The sequence below is a fragment of the Clarias gariepinus genome, chromosome 14, assembly GCF_024256425.1.
Source record: "Clarias gariepinus isolate MV-2021 ecotype Netherlands chromosome 14, CGAR_prim_01v2, whole genome shotgun sequence".
Classification (NCBI taxonomy): domain Eukaryota; kingdom Metazoa; phylum Chordata; class Actinopteri; order Siluriformes; family Clariidae; genus Clarias; species Clarias gariepinus.
In genome coordinates this window covers 20,851,779-20,877,123 of record NC_071113.1, presented here as the reverse complement: position 1 = coordinate 20,877,123, position 25,345 = coordinate 20,851,779, and the positions used below count along the sequence as shown (strand labels likewise).

Sequence of the window (25,345 nt, the reverse complement as noted above, 5' to 3'; positions counted from 1 at the left end):
GAGAGATCAGAAAATAATATACATGTAGATAGATTAGGAAGGAAAAAACAATAGAATAAACATCAACATAAAAATGCATTTGAAAAAAAAAAGAAAAGAATAAGGCACAGAGACAGAAACACATTTAAGAGAGAAGAGAGTGTGTCAGTGAGGTAGCTGCATGCACACTCTCTTACTCTCTCTCTCCCTCATTCTCTTTCTCCATCATTTTTTTTTCACTCTCACACACCCTGATTCCCATCCACGCATCTCCACATGCAGACTGCTCTCGAGCTTGGCATGTAAGTGCAGGAAAGGTGAGAGAGAAGGCAATGCTTTGCTTTGCTAAAGAGAGACAGAGCAGCGTGACTGCTAACGCGTAGATCAGCAACGGAGCATGAACACTGAAGGTAAAACCTCTCTCACTCTCCCTCCCAGCCTTGCTCATTCTCTCTCTCTCTCTCTCTCTCTCTCTCTCTCGCTCTCTGCATCCCTTTTTTCTCAGACAGATGAAAGGAGAGCACTGAAAGAGTGCAGTGATGTACATAATTTCTCTTGCTAAAGGTTATTGTTAAGGCGGGCGCTTTATCTCAACACTTACACTGTTTGTGTGGATGTACCATAGTATAAGCCAGTTGAAATCTGTGAATAAAGTTAGGCAGAGAAGGATTCAACCAAGAATGTAAGTAGATGGTTATTCTTTTTCATGTTTAGGATGTTGCAGAAGGGTTTTCATATATGAAGCAATATATGCAATGGTTCTATAATCTACATGAATCATACTTTGTAAATCAATTCCTGTTTATAGCTGTAAATTCACTTCTGTGTAGCATTAAAATCTAATGTGAGGAGGTTAGCTTGGATAAGACTGGTAATGTAACATCAGCAGTGCAAGTTCTATTGTTTATAAACTTTTTAGATTTTTCCTTAAAAATGTCAAATCAGACAGAATGTCTGATATTAGTGCGCATTTGCATTGTTCAACATTTTTAACTTTGTGCACAGAGCTGGTGCTGACCACTTTCCCTGAGATTTCTTACTAGTTTTTGTTCATTTTGGAACATTGGATCATCAAAGTAAGCCAAGAATAAAGAAAAATGCAAATTCTTGTTTTGAATTCCTTTAAATTTAGGTAAATATCTCAAATGTACTATTGAATTGTCCATGCTTTAATGCTGTTCTCTAGTTTGTATCAGTTCACCCTGATACAAATTCTCCAATTAGACAAATGGTTTTGCATGATTCCACTAAGCTGCTTATTACAGTGAACTGTCATCTGTCCACTGCCTGGCTTCAGGATTGTCTATGTGCATTGTGTATTAAAATGTATAGACAGAATATATTACTCCGGTTTCCTCCCACAGTCCAAAAATATGCAGGTTAGACTAATTGGTGTTCCCAAATTGCCCGTAGTGTGTGTATGTTTGTGTGCCCTGCGGTGGATTTGCACCCTGTCCAGGGTGTACCCTGCCTAGTGCCTTATGTCTCCTGGGATCGCTCCAGATCCCCATGACCCTGAATACAGGATAAAGCGAAATAAAAGATGAGTGATTATATATATATATATATATATATATACATATAGATATATATATATATATATATAGATATATAGATAGATAGATAGATAGATAATTTAATAGATAGATAGCATGATAGATAGATAGCGTGATGGAGAAATAAACGTGAACATGAATAACAGAACATACATCATAGAAAAATATTAACTACATACAGAATACAATGCATTAATAGTATATAGCAAATGCATAAACAATTAATGTATGTCAATTTTTTCTACAAATGTTTTTATCTACAAATGTTTAACAACTATTCATTATTTTATTTGTGAAATGTACATCATTGCTATGTATATGCAAACACAGATTCATCATTTTCACTTATGATGAGCTTGTGTTAACACATTTAGCATTATGCATAAAAATACACTTTGAATGCATTCACACACACACACACACATAGACACACATAGACACACACAGAGATTTATGACATTTATACTAAAATATAATATAATATGACATTTTGCTAAAAAAGTAGTAATTTTCCGCATGGACGAACTTTGGGATAGCTTGTATTATTGCCAAGCTATTTACAGAATACAGAGTATCAACATAAATGCCTCCACCAATGTTATACGGTCAATATTTGAATAGAATAAACAGAGGAAGCGAGAGAGAAACAGAGAGAAACATTGCTGTAATTGTACTGCACTCTTTGAGAGATGGTGAGCTCCACCAAGTGGTAGAGTTTGTAAGTCATGACAATTTAGTCTGAGCAGGAGAACCAATGATGGTGATTTTACATCATGATGGTATTACATTATAAACAAACATTCTTTTATTTTTATGGTTGGAAAAAAAAAATATGCAGGGGAGCTCTAGCTCCAATTATCAGAAGGGACAGCTGCTTTGCATTGCAGTAGATATAATGCTCTAAGTAGATAACCATGCAGCTTATTTAAAAGACTTGTGAAGGTGTTTTAAGCTTTGTAAAGTGGATGCATTTTCTCATCCACCATGTCATACTAGCATGCATCCCAGTCCTTTCCTTTCCATTTCGCAGTCTGTCTCACTACTTAATCCCATCAGAGCTTCAAATCCATTTTCCATCCTTTCTGTTTGTTAGACGTCAAGGTCATGGGCAAGGAGGAAAGGATAGGAAGAAAGAAAGTTTCCTCCTAAGACACTGTATAAAATGAATGTAGAGACAGAGACAGTGTTACCCCATATAGAGTTACAACAATCCATCAGCACAGCACCAGGCATGGAGAGGACTAGCCCAGATTCCCTAAATGATCCATGTCTGAGGCAGCCCTTCGGGGCAAAGCAAAGAGAGAAAGAGAAAGAAATGAATAACTGGCACAACATAGGGTCGAGCAAATGAGGCTGTGCTGGACTATGGAAAATGTATTCCCAGTAGACACTGCTGCTACTCCAGACTGATTTTTGTAAGTCTCTGGAGAAATAGATCACTGCCTCACAGACAGGACTACAGCAATTACAAAGACATAGTCTCACTAGCCATGGAACAGCCGCTCTACTGACCCGACTTACTATTACTACAACTATGCTCTCTCTCTCTCTCTCTCTCTCTCACACACACACTCTATATTTTCTTATATTGGTCCTTGCACTTATAATTTGTGTACCAGAATAATACACAAACCTTTTTGCTTCTTCAGTCATGTACGTCTGTTTTAAATCACCATCACACCTAAGCACAGTGCATTCACAAATGAATACTATTAATACAGAAATACAAAGCAGCAAGCTTTGTAAGCATGTATACACATAATTTTTACACCTAGAACATAAGTTAGTTAATACAAGAAGTACAGCTATGAGGACTTATCTCATACGCTGATACCTTTCTTTATCAACAACTATGCTCCGATTCTTAATACAACAATCAAGTTTAGATAATTAAATGTAAGCGCTAAACATCTGGCAAAGTTTTTTTCTCCTCTTTTATCTAACCCCAACCCCCCACCCCCACACCTTTCATTCTGGCATAGGGCAGCGAGAAGAATTAAAAAAAAGATATTCTGTTTTAATGCTTAATAGGCATGCTGCATAAAAGATTAATATCCAGAATGCTATTAAAACTCAAGGCTAGCCTTGAATGTTAATTATAAAATACAATCACAAGAATTACCAGTTTTATACTGTTTCTGTAAGATTCCAAGGATGCACTTGTCATCACTGTGGAACAGCTTAACTTAGAATGTTAAGGCCAGTAAAAGGGAAAAAATGAAACCCTTTATCATCTTATAGCTTATTGGCAACCTCTTAGTCAACCACCAACACATAATCTCCTATCTGGTCCCTTCCACAAGCACTATCCTCTAAACAGCCCTGTTGCATGACAGAAATGATAACACTTTCTCAGCAGAACTGGTTTAACACTGAATGCCTACATGTGCAATCCACAGAAGGATAGCTAAACACTATCATGCTGCAAAATCCAAGCCACTAAGCAGTTCATCATGTCATAATTTCTATTATCTTCATCAGTGTTACAGATTCATCAAAAATAGTTAATACATTGTTTATTGTCATTATTCAATGTTGCAGAATATGTTTGTATGGTTATTTTCCTTAAAAGTTTATAAACTTGTGAACATCCTATGTCACTCAAAACACAGACAGGGATGATGCACAAACAAGCTTTACTGGCTCCCTTGCTTTATATAAAGTAGACTAGTGAGTTCTCTGGAGAGAAGACATGCATAGTTCTTAAAAAGACAAAAAGTGTCTGGGTCTGGGTTCAATTCCTGCCTCGGGTCTGTGTGCATTGAGTTTGCATGTTTTCCCTATGCATGGTTAGGTGCTTTGATTTATTTCCATAGTCCAAAGACATGTGTATTAAACTAATTGGCATTCCCAAATTGCCCGTAGTGTGTGTGTGTGTGTTTGTGTGTGTCTGAGCCCTGCAGTGGATTGGCACCCCATCAAGGGTGTACCCTGCCTCATGCACTCCTGGGATAGGCTCCAGGTCCCCTGCGACCCTTTATAGAGGACAGAACAGTATAGACAATGAGTAAGCACTATCATACCTAACAGATGAAAAAAACTAAATCATATTCATATAAATAATACTTTTTGATTTTGATAAAAAAAAAAGATAAAAATTGATCCTTAATTTTATTCTGTATTTAAGATTTATGCCGCCTGGTGAGCATTCGGAGCACAATGTCGTGACCAATATGATGATTTCTCATGCTGCTGGAACCATTCTTTCGCAATTTGAATATGAGAAAATGCCCCTGCAGTCAGGAAGGAAATTTGGTCAGGATAAAAAAAATAATAATAATAAGATCACTTAACTACTTGTTAATGGAGATCACTTAATTACTTCTTAAAGTTGCACGGGCAGGTTATCCAATTAATTAATTAATTGTTTTCTTCCCTGATGGCAGGAACATTTTCTCAGACACAAATTGTGAAGAGCATGAGAAATAACACATGGAGGAATCCCTTTTCCAGGATTTAATGTATTGGATGGTAATAACCCAATTTAATTAATTTAAAAACATTTAAACTTTATAAATATACATTATATATAGTTGATACTATGTACAGCATATAGCAGTGTAGTTATATAGTGTAGCTCAACTCACAACTTTTACACTGCGGTCTTGTAAATAATATCAAGTTTCATCTGTATTTCATTACTTCACTTATTAGATTTATGCTTAAAAAATAATTTTCCAAGTACTATTGCAGTAACATCCAAAAAGATCATAGTTCCAATTTGTTCACAGATAAAAAAAGAGGAATAGATGTTTTCTTCTTCCATATACAGCATCTGTACCAAGAATGTCATTGTGCATATTAAATCTCTTTTTCTTTCTCATGTAAATTCAGATTGCAAACAAAAGAGGCAGACAAAAACCACATAATACTATGAATTTACTACTGATTTGCTTGCGATCCCCCAGAGATAAAGCATGGTAATAACTGCCCATCAGGCTGGCATGACACTTTGGCCTTCTATATTTTTCCTTGAAAACTGGCTTGCATGGAATCAAGGAAGAACGGTTTATTAGGATTAAGTTCCTAAAGGCCATAAATTATGCATGTGCCCCTAAATTACCATTCAGCGGTGCTCTTGGGGCACACTTTGCTTCAGTGAGTCATTGTGGCTTTAGCTAAGCAGGCTGCTCTGTTTATTGTTTGCCCCAGACATGTATGTAATCAGAACTTAAAGTATACGGTAGCACTGCTGTTTACTTTAGATTTGTAATACACTGCTAGGTTAAATTTTCAGAAATAATACATTTATATAAATATGTTTTTTTTAAGCCTTTTCATTCTTTGTAATTATGTAGATGATAGTTCATTTGGAAACTTTCTGTAATGTTTTTTTTTAGAAAATTAGTTTCTACCGACTGATCTGAAGTCAACTTAAAGCTGTTCGATTGCTGTTATTTTAGAAATTCATAGCATGAAAGTAGCATAATGTAAACTTTGTGCCTCATCAATCTTCATTTTTTCCTTTTTCCAGGCCTGAACCAGAATGGAAAGGAGACTGAGGATAGGAGGTTCCATTCTTTGATTTAAATTCAGCTGTATCTCCCAAACAATATCCAAGCCACTAATTGATTCCTTATCAGGGACTCTCCAGGAGTGATTGGTTGCAATGATAAATAATCAGCTTACTTTTCTCTTGCTGTTGTCCATCCTGGAATGGAGCTCAACCATGCTCCGCCCAGTTCCTGGATTCAGCACTGGTGATAAGGATGGACGGACGCTTCACCGTTCTAAGCGTGGATGGATGTGGAATAGTTTCTTTCTCTTGGAGGAGTGGACTGGAAGTGGAAAGCAGTATGTAGGCAAGGTAAGTTTAGGGGTTTATTATTAAGGGAAGGTAAATTTAAGAGCTATGATATAGGTGTCATAAGTGTTGTTATTGGATAACAAATTGCTTTCCAATCATCAATACTGTATGTTCAAGAAGCTAGAAGGGTTAAAAAAAGAAATACTTAATACAAAACACCAGCAAAAAGAGCGATCATAATAGAGAACCAACATAGCTTTCAGTTTTTCCTCTGCCCTGCAGAGAGGTATGGAGTAAATAAAAGACAAACTAAAGTTACCACCCAAAGCACAATACAATAAAATTCTTATGTACAAATATCCAAATTCATTTTAGACACAAGTCTTTATTATGACTGAAGACCTGGAATAAACTTATGGCACAGAATGAAGGTCAAAGCCATTCTATAATATAACTTCCCAGTATTTCACACCTACAAAAAAAGTTGTAGTTTTTGAAGCACTCTGATAAAAATCACAATAGTCGAAGTGTTCTTCTCAGCCTAAATGGCATCAGATCAGTTAAGTGCTTGCCAAGCCACCAGCATAAGCGCCGGGCTCTGAGACAACAATAATTTAGAAGGCAGCAGTTACAGTCACGACGGGGGGAGGAGGGAAATGAGGGTGTCTGTTGGCAGCCAATTTTTTTTTTGAGGAACTTATCACTCCCTTCTTCTTGCCCAAGTAAACAAGTGTCATGAGCAGGGGTTTGGGGCAGAGTAGGACTTGAGTCTGTAAGCACCATCTGATAGCATCTTGTTCTTTCACATCTATAAAGTGTGAATGCAGCAATCATTAGGTAACAGACACAAACTTGTCATCAGGGAAACAAGGAAAATATGAATGATAGCTACAGTATAAGGAAAAAAATAAAGAAAAATTGTAGAAAGAAAGGAAATGCTTTATCATATGGGTGTGATAAAGCCATAAAGCAGGGCTGCCTGGGTCACATTTATCAGTAGAGGTAGTGTTATACTAATCAGTGGCCTGGCATTTTTCCCAGTGTTTGGATGCTTCTGTTTGCTCTCTCTCTCTCTCTCTCTCTCTCTCTCTCTCTCTGTCACTCTCTCTATTTTTCTCTGAAATTATAACAATCACTTGTGGCTGGCCCTATTCCTGCTGGCTGTCCAATCACATTCCCACCAAGCATACCAGAAAAAACATAAATACCGAGGATGGAGGAAGGAAATGTTTTAAAGATGGTTATAAGCAGATGTGTTATCATTAATCCCATCATTTTCTATCAGTGTGTGCTAGTGAATGAGTTTGTCCATCTGTGTCAGAGCCTCTGTGTTGACCAGTGAATAGGCACTTAAAAGACCAGCAAAAACCCATCAAAACCATTGATGGTCTTTCTTGTAAAGATAATTCAGCAGTCATTGCCAAGTTCTATGGGAGGCCATGTTTATTTATGGCCAATTGAGCCTCCTTTCATATTTAAATCATAACAGTGGCTTTATTCAGACATGGTCTCATGCTTGCAAAATCAAAGCAATGTGCACAACTCAATTTGTATGAAAGGTTGCAAAGGTTAAGGCATTTTCCTTATGATTTAATTTAAAATCCAATCACATTGCAGGACAAAAATTTCCAGACCTTATTCAAATTTTATCTAAAAACGCTCATTCAAATAAGAATTTGCAGTTCCATGTACTGGAACTGGCCATATAATTTTGAGACATAATTTAAATTCATTTGAAAAACATTATTGCATTTTTGTGCACAGTGCCTAGTCTTTGTATTTAATATTGCTTTTTTTAGGCACTTTATTTTTGGAGGAATTTACTAAAGAGTCTAAAAAAAAAACAGTCACATGTTGGCATTTGCTGATGTCTTTTCATATGTGGCTTAGGTAAAAAGACTATCTAAATGTTTCCATATCTCCCAGGTCTTCCAAAGAATCATCCTGTTTTCTATTCTCTCCTATCTCATTCCTGCTTTAGCCTGCTCTGGGTGACAGCCTTTTTGTATCTTGAGCCTGTTCCTGTTCATTCATGAAAAGATATTTTGGGCTAGATTAGCCTTGCATAGCCTGTTGCCTACGAGGCTAAGCATTATCTCCACCCTTATTTTCGTGAACTTATACACCACTATGAAAACTGCCAATAGGAATTTACTGAGAGGTTCTTGTGTAGTGCCTGAGGCACAGGGAAGACCTAAACATTTTCTAATAGAATAAGCAACTGTCATTTAGTTAGTGGCCACATGAGATGGAGCAGCAAACTCCATTGTAGGCACCAGACATTGAGCTGCTCTATTTACATTTACATTTACATTTAGTCATTTGGCAGACGCTCTTATCCAGAGCGACTTACATTTTTATCTCATTATACATCTGAGCAGTTGAGGGTTAAGGGCCTTGCTCAAGGGCCCAACAGTGGCAGCTTGGTGGTTGTGGGGTTTGAACCTGGGATCTTCCGAACCGTAGTCCAATGCCTTAACCACTGAGCTACCCCTGGCCCTATTTTGCTAGAGCAGTGCTTAAGAGACACATCATATCAGCCTAGTACGCACGTCATGGGCTTCTTGACAATCATTTGATGTGGTTCACTGTCAATATGTTGCTCTGACAGCTTTTCTTTGATAATGGAAACACAATATTAGGACAGTCAATATTGATGCGTTACCACATAGTGATTAATCTAGAAATTTTAACATCTTACTATATGATTAATTTGCGTAAATAAATAAGTTTCACCCTAATGGCTTCCCATAATCACAGTGTGGTTACCCAGCTGTATGTGATAATAGCACGTTTACCAAGAATGATAAGATGATTGAGAAACCAAAAGGTATGCTTAATGGCAAGTTTTATTATAAAAGGCATTTAGATGTAAGTTTGAATAAAACCAAAGTTGTGTGCTCCCTTCAATGAGACCTATTTTTACAAAAATTCATAACAAGCCTGATTCCAAAAAAGTTGGGACACTGTACAAATTGTGAATAAAAACAAAATGCAATGAAGTGGAAGTTTTAAATTTCAATATTTTATTCAGAACAGAATATAGATAACATATCAAATGTTGAAAGTAAGGCATTTTGAAATGTCATGCCAAATATTGGCTCATTTTGGATTTCATAAGAGCTACACATTCCAAAAAAGTTGAGACAGGTAGCAATAAGATGCCGGAAAGGTTAAACGTACATATAAGAATCATCTGGAGGACCAATTTAACATTTAATAGGGTACTTGGCAACATGATTGGGTATAAAAAGGATTACCAATTCCCCCAATGGTGCGGCAAAAAATATTGGCGCAATATCAGAAAGGAGTTTGACAGAAAAAAATTGCAAAGAGTTTGAAGTTATTATCATCTACGGTTCATAACCCAATCACCCAAAGATTCAGAGAATCTGGAACAATCTCTGTGCATAAAGCTCAAGGCCGGAAGAAGTCATATCTAAACATGATCCAGAAGCGCAGGCGTTTTTTCTGGGCCAAGCCTCATTTAAAATGGACTGTGGCAAAGTGGAAAACTGTTCTGTGGTCAGACGAATCAAAATTTGTTTCTTTTTGGGGAACTGGGACGCCATGTCACCCGGACTAAAGAGGACAAGGACAACCCAAGTTGTTATCAGTGCTCAGTTGAGAAGCTTGCATCTCTGAAGGTATGGGGATCCATGAGTGCGTGTGGCATGGGCAGTTTACACATCTGGAAAGGGACCAACAATGCTGAAAGGTATATCAAAGTTCTAGAACAACATATGCTCCCTCCAGACGTCGTCTGTTTCATGGAAGACCTTGCATTTTCCAGCATGACAATGCCAGACCACATAATGCATCAATTACAACATCATGGCTGCGAAATTTTTAATCTTCCACTGTTTTTATTCAAATTAAAATTCTCAAATTAAAATTTTATTTCACATACGCAGTCATACACAGTACGGCATGCAGTGAAATGTTTATACGACCGCCTGTGACCTTAAAAATTTAAAACACTTAACAAGAAATAAAAAAGATAAATAAATAGCTAAAACTATCAGAAAGTAGAACAAAATATAAAATTTTCAAAAATATATAAGAAATATAAAACCTATCTGTACAAAGACAAAATAACAAATTTAAATGAAAATAAAAATGGATGGAAATGTCCAGAAAGTGTGCAAAGGGGCATGCATGTGCAAATGTGCATGTGTTCAAATGTGCAATGTCCATGATTGTCCGGTCTGCAGTGTACTGGGATATGTGCATCTGTGTATGAGTGAACAGTAGGATTATGTCCTTAAGTGTCCATTTCTGCGCGGTGTGCAAAAATGCGGAAATGATTAGTCTTGTGTATTGATCTGATTTAGAGACCGTATCGTCTGCAGGAAGAAGCTCCTCCTCAGTCTTTCTGTGGCCTTCACTCGCTTTCCTGACCGCAACAGAGTGAACAGTCTATTGCTGGGGTGGCTGAGGTCCTTTACATCTTCCTGGCCTTGGTCCAGCACCGCTTTCTGTAGATCGAGTGCAGGTCAGGGAGCTCGGTGCAGATGATGCGCTCAGCTGAACGCACCACCCTCTGTAGGGCTTGTCTGTCCTGCATGGTGCTGTTCCCGAACCAGGTTGTGATGTTTCCCATCAGGATGCTCTCTATGGTGCAGGAGTAAAGGTTCCTGAGCACCTTGGAGGGCAGTCAAAGGTCTCTTAAGCGCCTGAGGTGGTAGAGATGCTTCCGGGCCTTTTTCACCACAGTGTTGATGTGACAGGACCATAATAGGTCCTGCGTGATGTGAACACCGAAGTATCGGCAGCTGTCCACTCTCTCCACTGGGCTCCTGTTGATGACGGGATGTGGTAGCTCCTTAACTGCTTAGTGCTGAAGTCCACTATCAACCCCTTTGTCTTGTTGACGTTCAAGAGAAGATTGTTCCTCTGGCACCAGTTCTCCAGATTTTCAACCTCCTCCAGGTAGGCTGTCTCGTCATTGTCAGAGATCAGGCCCACCACAACAGTGTCATCAGCAAACTCCCAGTGCTGAGAGTAAGGGAAGCTAAGACATGTCCGCCCATCCTTACTGCCTGTGGTCTGCCAGTTAGAAAGTTGGAGATCCACTGACATAAAGATGAGCCGGTGTCCCAGGTGCTCCAGTTTGGTGGTGAGTGGGGAGGGAATTATGGTATTAAATGCTGAGCTGTAGTCGATAAAGAGCATTTTAACATAATTCTCCTTCCGTGTGTCTAGGTGAGTGAGAGATGTATGGAGGAGATGAGAGATGGCATTATCTGTGGAGCGGTTCGCTCTTTCTTCGGAACAGGAAAAATGATGGACTCTTTAAAGCATGCGGGGATCACCGACTGAGATAAAGAGAGGTTGAATATCTCTGTGAACACAGGTGCTAGCTGGTCTGCACAGACTCTGAGGATTCGACCTGAGATGCCATCTGGTCCTGCTGCTTTCCTGGTGTTCACTCTCCTGAAGGAGACACGTTCATGCTTGGGGATGATGACTGCGTTTCTGGTGCTGGCATTGTCTTTCTGTAGAAATGCACTGATACCGGTATCTGGTATCAGCCTTGATACCACATTTTCTAAAGTACTCGTACTCCCCCCAACTGTTCAGCTCGTCTGCCAGAGTCACGTCCGCGTTCGTCATACGGTATGTTGGTGCTTTATAGTCCGTTATTGTTCTTAGTCCCTGCCACAGGCTCCTAAAGTCACTCTGTTGTGCTGCTTCACCTCTTTCACCGTCGTACGGACAATATATGAAGCAGCCTTGTACAGGTCCATGTCCCCCAACGCAAGTCCCGCGTTGTAGGCAGCGGTGTGAGAACTCAGAGCATCGTGGATGGTTTTATCCACCCACGTCTTCTGGTTGGAAAACATCCTGATAGTCGTTTTTTGTATGGTATCATCCGCTAGTTTCCTGATGAATCCCATAACCGCTTTCGTAAACACGCTGATGCCATCGGAGCTGTACTGGAACATGTCCCAGTCTGCGTCATCGAGTGCGTCCTGTAACGCGGCCACTGATTGGTCCGTCCAGCTAACGACCCCCCTCTGAACCAAAACTTCCTGTTTGAGCCTTTGATTTTATTTTGGAATCGGGTTTGTAAATGTAAGACACTAAAAAAACTAAGAAAGTGAGGCAGTTTGCAGAAGCTACTGTTATTGCACTTACTGGAGACTACTGGACTGTAACTACCGCGGTGTAACAGCACATCTAATTAATGACAAATGGCAACTGAAAGTTAAACATTCATATGTTAAATGTTAATGTTTGAGATATAACCTGCAAAATATATTTCCTCTAACCAGTTTGACATGCATTGGAGGTTTATAATAAAAATAAAATGAGTATTTTAAAAATTATGTTTAATATTTTAAATCATGATTAATCAAATGAACAACATTTAATATTTGTAATTATCCTGCTGCCATTGGCTTAATGAGTTTGTAGACAATGTAGAGGGTATCCTTAAAAATAAAAAAAAATAAAAAATAATAAATAATAAATAATAATAAATAATAATAATAATAATAAATTGACATGCCTTTCATCTTCTCCCTACATAGCAGAACAACAAATCTGCGATACTTTTTGTGGTTTCCTAGTTATCATTATTCAGTAGTAGAACTATAAATGCAGTCAGACCCTAGTCGGTAGCAAGCCACTCTGAAGCGCTAAAACCTGGCATGAAAGTGTCCTCCTTTTGTGGCTGTGGTTTAATGCTAGGGCAGTAGCTCACACACTGTTCCATCAGCACTATTGATGTGAACAAAATCCTATTAACCTTCCCAAGCCCTGTTATTCACTGGGTAAGTAAACAAGCTTGTACTGTTCAGTCTTCACTTTGGTCTTTTTTAGCTTTCCCTTACAAGCCCTTTCCTGTTTCTTCACACTTGACTTCTCTAGGGTCTCTTAGGGAGAAAAAATGTCCCATATGATTTTGCCAAACAGAATTAACAATGCTTAATTGCACTAATTATGGCAAGTGAAATGGTGTAAGGTATTGCTAACTGTATGCAAACAAAGAGTGTGAAATTCGCTAAAGCTTGCAAACTCGCTAGCTGCTTTAAAGCAAAACATGGTATTTTTGTCCATTAAAAAACAATATCCATTTGATAGACAATAATCAAATGAAGGTCATTAGTTAAACTTGATAAATAAGTAATAAATATTTAATTGCCTATATCAGTTAACCCTAAAATCTATTCTCCATACATAGACAGGTAATATACATTTTGTTGTATTTTTTTAACAGCTTACACTACAGTTTTCTACAACAAATGCTGATTGATATCTTAGCTAACAAATCCACAAGCACACTCTAATTTGCATACATACACACATTCTCTACTCGTGTGTTCTATACACCTGTTACGACTCATTAGCAAACTGTGTGGCTGATAATACATGATTTAGGTAAACAATTGTACAGTTAATGGAGTCACTTATCAATTACAGCTACAGGTTGAAAGGAGCTAAAATGTCTGTTTACTTTAGGATGAAACATATGCATGTTTAGATTATACACCATTTAACAAACAGCATATTATTATACATTATTTTGTAATAAATAAAGAAGTGTGAACACTATCTGAATATGTGTGTACAGTTTGTCCCTATCCACTTACATCCACAATAAACTAACAAACTGCCTGACCAAAATAATAATAATAATAATAATAATAATAATAATAATAATAATAATAATAATCACCTTTAGGTTTCATTATAGCACACAATGTGGTGGCAAGTTCATGGGTGATTATGATTCTTCATGCTCCCAAAACTCTTACACAATTTGAGTCCTGGGCCCATATTTAATAAAGTAGGAAATTGATCCTAAATGGCCAAACATTCAATTTTGATGCATTGAACATTCAAACAGTGATGCAATTTTGGTTCTACTTTTAGGAGTATTAATAAGAGCAATTTATCAACATTCTTAAAATAAAAAAATTGCATTCAGGCAAAGATGCGCATAGAGGAGAGACATTTTACACATACTTTATAAAAGATACTTTGGGCAAAAAGTAAATAATGTTAACACATTGCGTGCAGTATGCAGCCTGTCCTTTAACAAACTTAAAACAGTTGTGATTGGAGCAGTGTGTTTAGGATAATGTCAGGTAGCCAAGTCAGAAATGTATAAGTTTTGTCTATGTGCAAAAAGCTTTCACACAACTTGCACTAATTTCACCAATTTTCTTTTAATCTGTTTAAAACTATAAACTACTGTCAAAACAACTTCTTCTTAGTTTTTTGGCTGTTTTTTTCAGGGGAAGCCATTGCGAATCATCTGCCTTCATCTAACCCTATCCCCTTTATCCTCTTCTCTTATACCAACTAACTTCATGTCCTCTCTCACTGCATCCATAAATTTCCTCTTTGGTCTTCCTCTAGACCTCTGAACATGTCAAAACTGTCAAAACTACAACACTCACTACAGATGTGGCCATTGAGAATGCGTGTTTTCCCGCAAGATGCCGCAATTTGGCGTGGCATGCCGCGACTTGCCGCAAGCAACAATTAGGAATTTAAATAAATGTCTTGTGCTTCACTGAATATCCGCCAAATGGCGCATGGAAGGACGTGGTAAGCCAGACCACGTACAACGAAGAATTTTGTATAATTAGTTAGCCTTTGTGCTTTATATCATTTTCATAATGATGAACTAAGATACCCAAAATTGTGCTTTTAAAGTTTCTTATATAGTTTTTGTAATGTCTTAACAGGGACAAAACAATGAAAAACATGGCAGTGCTTTGGTTTAAATTGTCTTGAAATTTATTTAATTTCCTGATAGTAGGTTATCTGATAGTGTTAACTGCGAATGTCCTGATTCGTGAATATGCCGACATATCTTATTTAAAATGTAAAAATGTGTCAACATGATCAGAAGACATGAATGAACTATATATATATATATATATATATATATATATATATATATAGTTATAGTTATATATATACACACATATATATACACACACTCACCTAAAGGATTATTAGGAACACCTGTTAAATTTCTTATTAATGCAATTATCTAATCAACCAATCACATGGCTGTTGCTTCAATGCATTTAGGGGTGTGGTCCTGGTCAAGACAATCTCCTGAACTCCAAATCTTCTAAATGTCAGAATGGGAAAGAAAGGTGATTTAAGCAATTTTGACCGTGGCATGGTTGTTGGTGCCAGATGGGCTGGTCTGAGTATTTCACAATCTGCTCAGTTACTGGGATTTTCATGCACAACCATTTCTAGGGTTTACAAAGAATGGTGTGCTAGAGGTCAGAGGAGAATGGGCAGACTGATTCAAGCTAATAGAAGAGCAACTTTGACTGAAATGACCACTCGTTACAACCAAGGTATGCAGCAAAGCATTTGTGAAGCCACAACACGCACAACCTTGAGGCGGATGGGCTACAACCGCAGAAGACCCCACCGGGTACCACTCATCTCCACTACAAATAGGAAAAGAAGGCTACAATTTGCACGAGCTCACCAAAATTGGACAGTTTTTTGTTGAGACAATCAAATGGTGGAGTCAGAATTTGGGAATTTGAGAACATGGATCCATCATGCTTTGTTACCACTGTGCAAGCTGGTGGTGGTGTTATGGTGTGGGGGATGTTTTCTTGGCACATTTTAGGCCCCTTAGTGCCAATTGGGCATCGTTTAAATGCCACAGGCTACCTGAGCATTGTTTCTGACCATGTCCATTCCTTTAAGACCACCATGTACCCATCATTTGATGGCTACTTCCAGCAGGATAATGCACCATGTCACAAAGCTCGAATCATTTCAAATTGGTTTCTTGAACATGACAAGGAGTTCACTGTACTAAAATGGCCCTCACAGTCACCAGATCTCAACCCAATAGAGCATCTTTGGGATGTGGTGGAACGGGAGCTTCGTGCCCTGGATGTGCATCCCACAAATCTCTATCAACTGCAAGATGCTATCCTATCAATATGGGCCAATATTTCTAAAGAATGCTTTTAGCACATTGTTAAATCAATGCCACATAGAATTAAGGCAGTTCTGAAGGCGAAAGGGGGTCAAACACTGTATTAGTATGGTGTTTATATATATATAATCATATTAGATAAATATTATTTTATAAACACGAAGTGCTTCTGGCTTTTTATAATGTTTTTTGTGTGTATTTCAACCACGTCTGAAAATAATAGCTGGAATGTGATGTGATTGTAAATTTATGACTGAAATAAAGCTGTTTGTCTTTTGTAAAGTACTTTCACTTTACAAAATGCAGCGTTTTGATTAAAAGGCTGATAAATGTGCATTATACAGTATATACAACTCGACAGTGCGCTCAGTTACTGTAATCTCTTATCTCACCTTTCATGTAGGTCTGCTCGGTCTTGTTAAACCGTTTTAAACCCCTCAATTCTGCGAATTCCCCATCAGCGAAACCAGTTTGATAACTTCACACCTATCGTGAATGAAAGGTGAGAAGAGGGATTACAGTAACTGGGGGTTCTGTAGGTGTCACCTCGGAGTGCGCTGTCACGCTGTATTTAGATAATAGACTAAAATGAAATTATGTTTGCTTCAGCATTAGAAACAATATTGTATTAGGCTAATTTTATTAAAAATTATTCACTTATGTATTTTTTGTTGTATTTCATGTTTTTGCACACACACGTAGGCATCTTTAAATTTGAACAGAAAATCATAGTGGGCTGGTATACATGTTATTTTTCATACAAATTAAATGGCTGAATAAAGTTAAATATACACAATACATTAATCATTGCATTTGCTTTACATTTTAGCATGTACCTTTTGTCATGTGTAAATAGCTTTTTCATTGCATATCCTACCATATCATATATTTGTGTATAATACGGTTTTCATTCTTATTTTACATTACATGCAGTTTGTAATTTACTTGCGATTGTACCTCTAAAATGTAACCTACATATCTACAGTGGTTAATCAATCGGAATGTAGGTCCTACCGTCGCGGCGCTCGGCGGTACCATTTGGCTTTGTGCGTTTGCTGGCTTTTACCATTGAGTGGCGCTATATAACTACAGGCTGACGCCTCATGCCTTAGTTCATTCTCTGCTGGATTAATGAGACACAGAGTTTTAGAACTGCACGTAGTAGCGGATAAAATCAAGTAAAACATTGTAGTTAAACAAATTTATAATCACAGAACTAAAATGACGATACAAATGTAGAATTTAAATTAAATTAAATCTTATTAGGATCAAATTTAAACAAAATAAATGTTAACACAGTGAGCCTTTAAATTTTATCACGTGTAATTAGAAAAGACGCGTGTAGGGTTTTGTGTCGTCTTATATCTTGTGTTCTTTAAATTTATAGTAGATTTATTAACTAAAATAAATGACCATAAAAATTATAACATTGTCAGGACGTTCTACTGCGTCAGCTGATGTTGGTCATTCAGCCCCGCTTGTGTTTGTGCGTTATTATAAGAATGAAATGCAGTAGACTGTTATGACCTGTAAACGGGTTCGACCCATGTTGCACGGGCGGCACCATAAAGCACGGACACGAGGCGAGGTCTTACAGGAAAAGGGTAATTTATTTAGGTAAAATGGGGAAGGAAAGTGTTGAAGGAGGGAGAATGGAAAGAAAGGGATAAAGGTTGTGCATGTGCAGTTCCGGGGGCTGTGCCACACTGGCATGCGGGCACACAGCTGATGCTAAGTGTTGGTGTGAGTGGCAGAACTGAGCACGCGGAGGCAGCGCTCCTGCACGCTCCCTCGTGACGGCGCTTCTCCCGCTGTCGATGGCCGGCGCGAGTTCTCGCTGACGCAAAAACCTAACCACACTTTTCCTCTTCGGCAGCGGGGCTGCGAGGGCGGGCACGGTGCGGGAGTGAAGGTGCCGCGGGAGCTCGCGCAGCTCTTTCTCGCGCTGTCCTCAGCGCGGAGATCAAAGGGCGGAATTCTAGTGTCCTTGTTTAAAGCCCCTCGGGCGCGTCACATCTCCCCAGTGACATGCTTTTTTATATTCTCCATTACATCACGTACTTCCCAGACCTCAGACAAACCTCCGCGCCTTGCTTTTATAATGCGGAGCAAGCCCGAGATCATATTAACGTTAATTATCGCCAGCCGGCACAAATAGGCGGCTCCCGTCCCTTTGCTGCCTATTCAGGGAGCCTACGGAGTGAGGGAGTAGTTATAGTAGATTTGGGCGTACACCCATCGCACGCGCACGCCGTGGCAGATCATCATAATTGTCCTAAACTTGTATTTCATACGGTTTTCCGAGCGGTGGTACAGCGCAACGGGGGTCATTATTTACTATTAAACATTAAACGAATTTACAAAACTTAATGCGTGCGATTAAGCGCTGATTCCACGTAGGAAAGTAAAGAAGAGGATCCTGATGCTCAACATTCCGGAGACCAAACCCCATTTAAATTAAATTAACAAATATTGCATGTAAATAACAATAGCCCACGTTTAAAAAAGCATTTTTATTTAGATTATAAAAAAATAATCCTGCATCTGTTTTAGGTGTTCCAGCTGCCACTGTTCTAAAATTCAAATTAAATCAAATCTTATTAGGATAAAATTTAAGCACAAAAAATGTTAACACAGTGAGCCTTTTGATTTTATCACTTGTAATTAGAAAAAAAGCGTGTATGGATTTGTGTCATCTTATTTCTTGTGTTCTTTAAATTTATAGTAGATTTATTAACTGAAATAAATGACCATAACATTAAAACAGTGTTAGGACGTTCTACTGCGTCAGCAGATGTTGGTCATTCAGCCCCGCTTGTGTTTGTGCGTTATTATAAGAATGAAATGCAGTAGACTGTTATGATTTGTAACGGGTTCAACCCATGTTACTTAAACAACTCAGTTCAGGTGTAAGTAAATGTCTGTGCTGTTTGAGGGAGGGACGTGCTAATGATTTGGTCGGCTCTGTGTGTGTGTGTGTGTGAGAGAGAGAGAGAGAGGGGTGTCGCGGTCGTTTTCAGTGAAACAAAGGCTCAGCTGAAAAATGTTAGGCACATCAGTCACTTAACCACCAATAAAAGGTATTTGAGTGTTATGATAGTTGTAATATAACAGATGCGCACTGAATACTAAACCTAAACCAGGCACGGAGATTAATGAACCAAGATAGCCCCCATACCCGTTTAAAAAAAATAAATAAATAAAAATACCAAAGAATATTATTGTGTATAGACTGATTAAAAACAATGCAATTTATGCTATCATAAGGAAAATAAGTTCTTCCATTCCAATGATTAAAAAAGGTAACAATGTCAACTTTAGAATCTAGAATCCAGGAGATTAAAATTACACAAATTGAAATCAATGAAAGTCTCCAGAAGAGCCTCAGATTCAAGAGGTTTTTAAAGTGGGGAGAAGTGCATTTCAGTTCCTCTGAATGTATAGGTGAGAACAGCCGATTCACACCTGGGGAGGGTGAATAATTTGTATTTGAATGTTGTCTGGCATTGTAAAGCACTATAGTGACACTAAAAGAACAACCCAGGATTAATAGGAATTCTTATACTGCATAAACATTATTTAGCACAAAAAAATTCCTCGCGCTCGGGAAAACTATGCATGCGGTTGAGCGCTTTTTAGACTATAGGAAATTAAATCGGAGGGGTTTTATTTAGACTATTAAAAAAATAACCTGCGTCTATTTTTAGGCGTGCCAGCTGCCACTTGTTAGTTAAAAGTTTTCAATACAAAGCTTATAATGCCCACATGACATGACGGAATAAGGCATGGCTGGTGATGATTGGGATGATTGGGAGGAGTGGATTTTACTACGCGGTGTGAGTGCAATGGCCATCCGTCTGCTCGCGCTGACTCTGCTCTCCGCGGATGGTACCGCCCCCCTCCCACCTCTCGCTCCTTTGAAGTCCATGGGGCGCGTTCCATTTGCCCTGCTTGCATGCCGCACTTCCGCGTTGTTGCACGCGCGCTGCATACACAGCGCGTATTAAAATCCACTGTAGCCCAACAAACCCCGAGTATTTTATAGCGCAGGGTGCAAGCCCGGGCAACGATAGCAACGATAGCTCACCAGTCATGTGTAATTCTGCGGTCCCGCTGCTTCGCATGTCTGAAGGGGAGGCCGCCTAACTAGTGCGCGAGGAGCGATATTGATTTGGGCGCACGCCGTGACAGGCTGAAAAAACTGTGTCAGATTAATGTGCAAAAACTGTATAATAAAACTATATAAGACTACATGCCTTTATAAGACTCAACTTTTATTTAAGCGCACTCACAATAACGAAAAAACGTTGTGATTTTGTAAGTGTTGTGATTTTGTAAGTGTTGTAAGCTGCGCTGCTCTGTATTGTTTTTGGTGAACTTGAGCGCGTCAGAAAATGAACACAAACGTTTTTTTAAATGGTCAGAGTCGGTCTGCTTGCTGTTTTCCCGACGCGTTCATAATCATTAGTCTACTTCTGCCGGTGCGCTCTGGAAAACTTAATGCATGCGGCTGAGCGCTGATTAAAACTATGGAGTAAATTAAAGAGGAGAATCACGATGCCGAGTCGAAGTCCTGAGCCCAAACCTCATTTAAATTAAATTAACAAATATTATAAGTAAAAAACAATAGCCCATGTTTAGAAACCGTTTATAAATTCTTTCCGACATGAGTTGGCCCGGTGTTATGCGCAGAGCGCCGGGAGATTTCCTGAAGCTCAGAAATCACTGGGCATGTTTTCTAAATAGCCGCTATCTTTAATAACTGATGGAGGTTTTGAGCTGTATACACACGCATTCCTGCCTAAACAACTCTTAAAACTACACCTGTAACACAATAAACAGTAATATTTCAAACATTCTGCAGGCTGATATTTGGAGAAAGGAAAGAATAATGAATAAACCAGTTGTTGGGTCAAAATAACCCAACCAGGTGTTCATTTGTAAACTACATCTCATATGAGCCAACATGAGCAACCCAACAATGTGTTTAAAGTACCTGAAATAATGCAGAACTTAAATAACAATAAACCGATACAGAGATACGCTGTATAACGGTCACTGTTGTATTTACGGCAACGAGCGAAAATGTCACTTTGCGCCACCTGGCGGCCATTTTACGAATGACTTTGAAATGCAACTGATTTATTTTGGCCGCTGACATTTTTACGCGGCGGTGAGCGCGACGGTAATAACCATTCCAATTGATCAACTACTGTACAGTATAAGCATATTTAACTACTTTAGCATTGAATGAGAAATTTGGTCGGTCTTGCTTTTAGATAAAGTTCTTATTTGATATAATTTTGTTATTTAATTAATTATCTTATCATAAATATGATTCTTATTTTTTATATTTTTGTCGAGTATAGTCCTTCAGAGCAAGCATTGTGTCAGAAGATTCTGCAGAATCTCCTCTCACCTTTTATTTACGATAGGTGTGAATTTATCAAACTATGTGCACTGTTGGCAAATACTGTAGTTTTTTTAAGATGAATTAAGAAGACAGAGCGGACATCTCTGCCTAAAATAGATTTAATAAAATAAAAATAATTAATGATAGCAATTGAATCTGACTTAATAGTTGGATTTCATACTTTTCTTTTTATTTACTGTATGGACAGTAGTATTATACTTTCTCTATATTATTTATCTCTATATATATTCTCTAATTATGAATTAAATAAATCAGCTCACATCGGAGTGCGCTGGCGTGTTGGAAAAGCCAGCGTTTATCTAGCGATAGCCTATATATTTGTGTGTTGTTTTCTGGGGTGGGGGTTATATCTGCATTCTTATCGATAAATCGCACGCGTTTATCAGACTTTTGATCCAAACGCTGCCTTTTGTTAAGTGAAAGTGCGTGCCACGGGTTTATACAAGTCGATGAACAAATTTTTAATAAATTTTAAAGGATCTGACTGCTGATCAGTGTAAAGTAGCCTGTACAAGCCAATTCCTTCCCCGAAAATAGTTTGAATGTGTGCAACAAACACTTACCATTAAAATGTTAAGAATTTAATTAAACACGATTATATAAATTAGATTTTCTTCATACATACTATATAAACTAATGCTAGGTTTTTTTTACTACGCTGAAGTACCATTTAAAGCTATTTATTGCTGCACGGAGTATTTGCACGGAGATATTTATTCTTTAACGGAGATATTTATTTTTTAAAGCTATTTATTCATTTATTTTTCATTTGCTTGCTTGCTTGCTTGCTTACTTACTTACTAACTAGCGAATGCTTTAGTAAAGGGCTCTAAAACAACAGCAGTATGAATGACAATGGAATATTACAAAACGTGCGAGTTAATGCACTTTTAGTATTCATAGCAAAAGCAACCCAACAGTGTAATTAAAGTACCAGAAATAACACAGAATTTTGACCTAGCATGAACAACCCAACGATGTGTTTACAGAAACCTACTAGTAGTACCACTACTACTACTAATGAATAGAGAAAGCGCAGTCAAAGGCCGGGGATTATGTCACATTGTTTTCAGCGAGTAGCATATATTTTTGTGTTTGTTTCATTTTATGTCTGTAGTTTTATCCAATAAATCTTCTCATATCTCCGCACACGTTTATCAGCCTTTTGATCGAAAAGCCGCAGGTGCAATTCACTTTCACTTGCAAAAGGCGGTGTTTATTGTTTAGTGTGTATTTAAAGTGCATATACACAATAAAACAATAATGTTTTAGGCTAACATATCATACATTTTTGTATTCTTGGTGTGTTACAATAATAATAAGAGAAATAACAATAATAATAAATTCGGAAAACTACTACTACTACAACTACTACTACCACTAAAAATAATAAAACTGAATGGGGAAAGCACAGTTAACAAAGTATCATCATTAAAGAAGAGAAGAAAATGAAGAATAAATAACTACTGTATCAGTATTTACAATTTGAGCTCGACACGTTTATGAGCTCTGTCGTTTGCTGTCAATGGGCGCCTAAGAGAGATAACACATTTTCGGCTTCAGTAGACACACAATACTTCAGACTGAAACACGACTGCCCCCTACAGGTAATGTAGGGCATTTTCACAGCTTGTTTCACAAGTTGCGGGATCCCTTTTCTCAAAATATGCGTTTTTAATGGCCAGATCTGTATAATGTGAAGTGACATTACACACTTTCCTAGGAGCAGTCTTACTTTTCTCTAAAAGATACTCTAAGCTTGGAATACTTTTAGTCCTATATTAATTTTGAGCGTGATTCAGCATGATTCTGAGATGCTAAGTAAATACAAGCGCTGGAATATGTCCGTGCCTTTATAAAAGAAAAACTCCATTAATGGGTCAATGGAATCATTCAGTACATTCAGGTCATCTGCTGACTACAATTTTATTGCCACATAACATTGTTGACCATAGTCCTGACAAACAAGCAGCAACCCCAAATATTAACACTTCCTTCAGCGTCTTTTACAGAGGGGAGTATGGATGATGGGTGCATCAGAGCAGGATATCACTTAATGCTTTCAAAAAAAGCAGTTTTAATAGTTTATTTTATCAATTAACAAAATGATGTAAAACAATGTGGTAATGCCTTCATAATGACTCTAATCTGAGGTTAGATTGTTAATTGTGAATAATTGTGGGTGGTAAATCTAAATGAATTTCTCCGCTGCTGCACAGGTAAATCTTGGTCTTGTTTTCCAGCTAACCTTTGTGTATTAAAATAACAACTGCTTGTTTTTGCTGTTGTTGTTGTTGGTTTTGAATTAAATCATTTTGTATGTATTATTTCCTGGTTTGGAAAACTCTTGTATTGTTCTAGAATGTAGACAATAGATCAAAATACAAAAACACATTGAATTATAAGGTGTGCTCAAACTTTCCACTGGTACTGTTTATTTTTTAAAAGCCTTCTTAGTTCACAGCATTCCTTCACACCTGCCTACTTTTGCACACACACACACACACACACACACAGCCTGTGGAGTTTTTTCTAACTTGCAGTATTCATCAAAATACAACATAACAAAGGCTATCTGTTCATTTTGCACATCTTACAAAGACGCCAGTGTCAGGCAAAAAGTGCACAGACTTGTGCCAAAAAGTTTTCACTGGGCAAAAGATTTTGCAATCAGTATTCCTTACCATGCCTTGCTTTCACTATGGTGTCTCTGAAATAAAGAGAGGTCTTCCAGCATGGCCAGGAAACCTGCACGGTCTAAACATGATCATAATATATTTTTATGAATCACTGTAAACCAGTACTTTCTGGGTATGGCACATTTTATTCTTAAATGTCTTCTAATTTGTTCTTAAAGCACTAGAGAAGCCATTTTTCTGGCCAGTAATTAGAACACCCTGTGAGTTCCTCTGGGGAAATGGAGAGCAGGCAAAAAAAAAAAAAAAAACATTGGCTACATTGTGGAAAAGAAACATCTGGAGAATTGTGATTTAAAAATGTTAAAAATACAAAAGGGATCGCAATCAATTAGTCTTGTTATTATTTGCAGTAAAGGTGCATGTTTTCAAGGTGGCATGCATGCCACTGGAATTAGTCAAAAAACATTTTAGTGCATTTATCCATAAAAAGAATAAAATTATTTAAAAAAAGAAAAAAGTTTAATAGATGTTTATTTAATTGTAGAGAATCCTGTTTATTTAAACCAAGGGATTTGCTTTTGGCTGATATGTTTATAAGTTTAAGGGCTAACCACTAGAGGGCACCAATGCGCCCAAAGACTCGTTTTGTGGTGTTTTTGTGTTGTAGTTTTTTGACTGGAAACTTCATGTCCCAGACTGCACCTCGATCAGGTGATGGAAGCACTCACCTGAACCGAGGAGAATCATTAGTTGGATCATTATAAATAGCCTGTTTAAGGTGAGTTTAGAGTCTAGCATTTGTTACTGTTATTTTCGTCACTAGTATGGTTATTGTGTTTAAAAAGTCTTCAGTTGTGCTCGAGTTTTATTGTGTTTTGTTTCAGTTTTGGTTATACAGATGTCGCCATTAAGACTGCACGTGTTTTCCTGCGAGATGCCGCAATTTAGCAGGCGGTGTGCTGCGAGCAACATTCTGGAATTTAAATAAATGTTTTGTGCTTCACTGAATATCCGCCAGATGGCTTTTTATCTAAAAGCCGGACCAAGTAAAAC

The 25,345-nt window shown here is 37.9% G+C and overlaps 1 protein-coding gene across 3 annotated transcripts in view; it reads left to right on the top strand.

Moving 5' to 3' along the window:
• The first annotated feature begins 280 nt into the window (after positions 1–280).
• LOC128541087 (cadherin-10-like) overlaps positions 281–25,345 on the top strand; it is a 103,839-nt gene continuing 78,774 nt past the window's right edge. Inside the window, exons 1-2 of one of the 3 annotated variants that reach the window (XM_053511247.1) lie at positions 281–389; positions 6,010–6,342. In XM_053511247.1, coding sequence (XP_053367222.1) covers positions 6,145–6,342 — 198 coding nt within the window. In that variant the 5' untranslated portion in view covers positions 281–389; positions 6,010–6,144. Of the gene's footprint in view, positions 390–514; positions 662–4,964; positions 5,007–6,009; positions 6,343–25,345 lie in introns of those variants that run through there. The other 2 variants (XM_053511248.1, XM_053511249.1) reach the window with 2 other exon arrangements.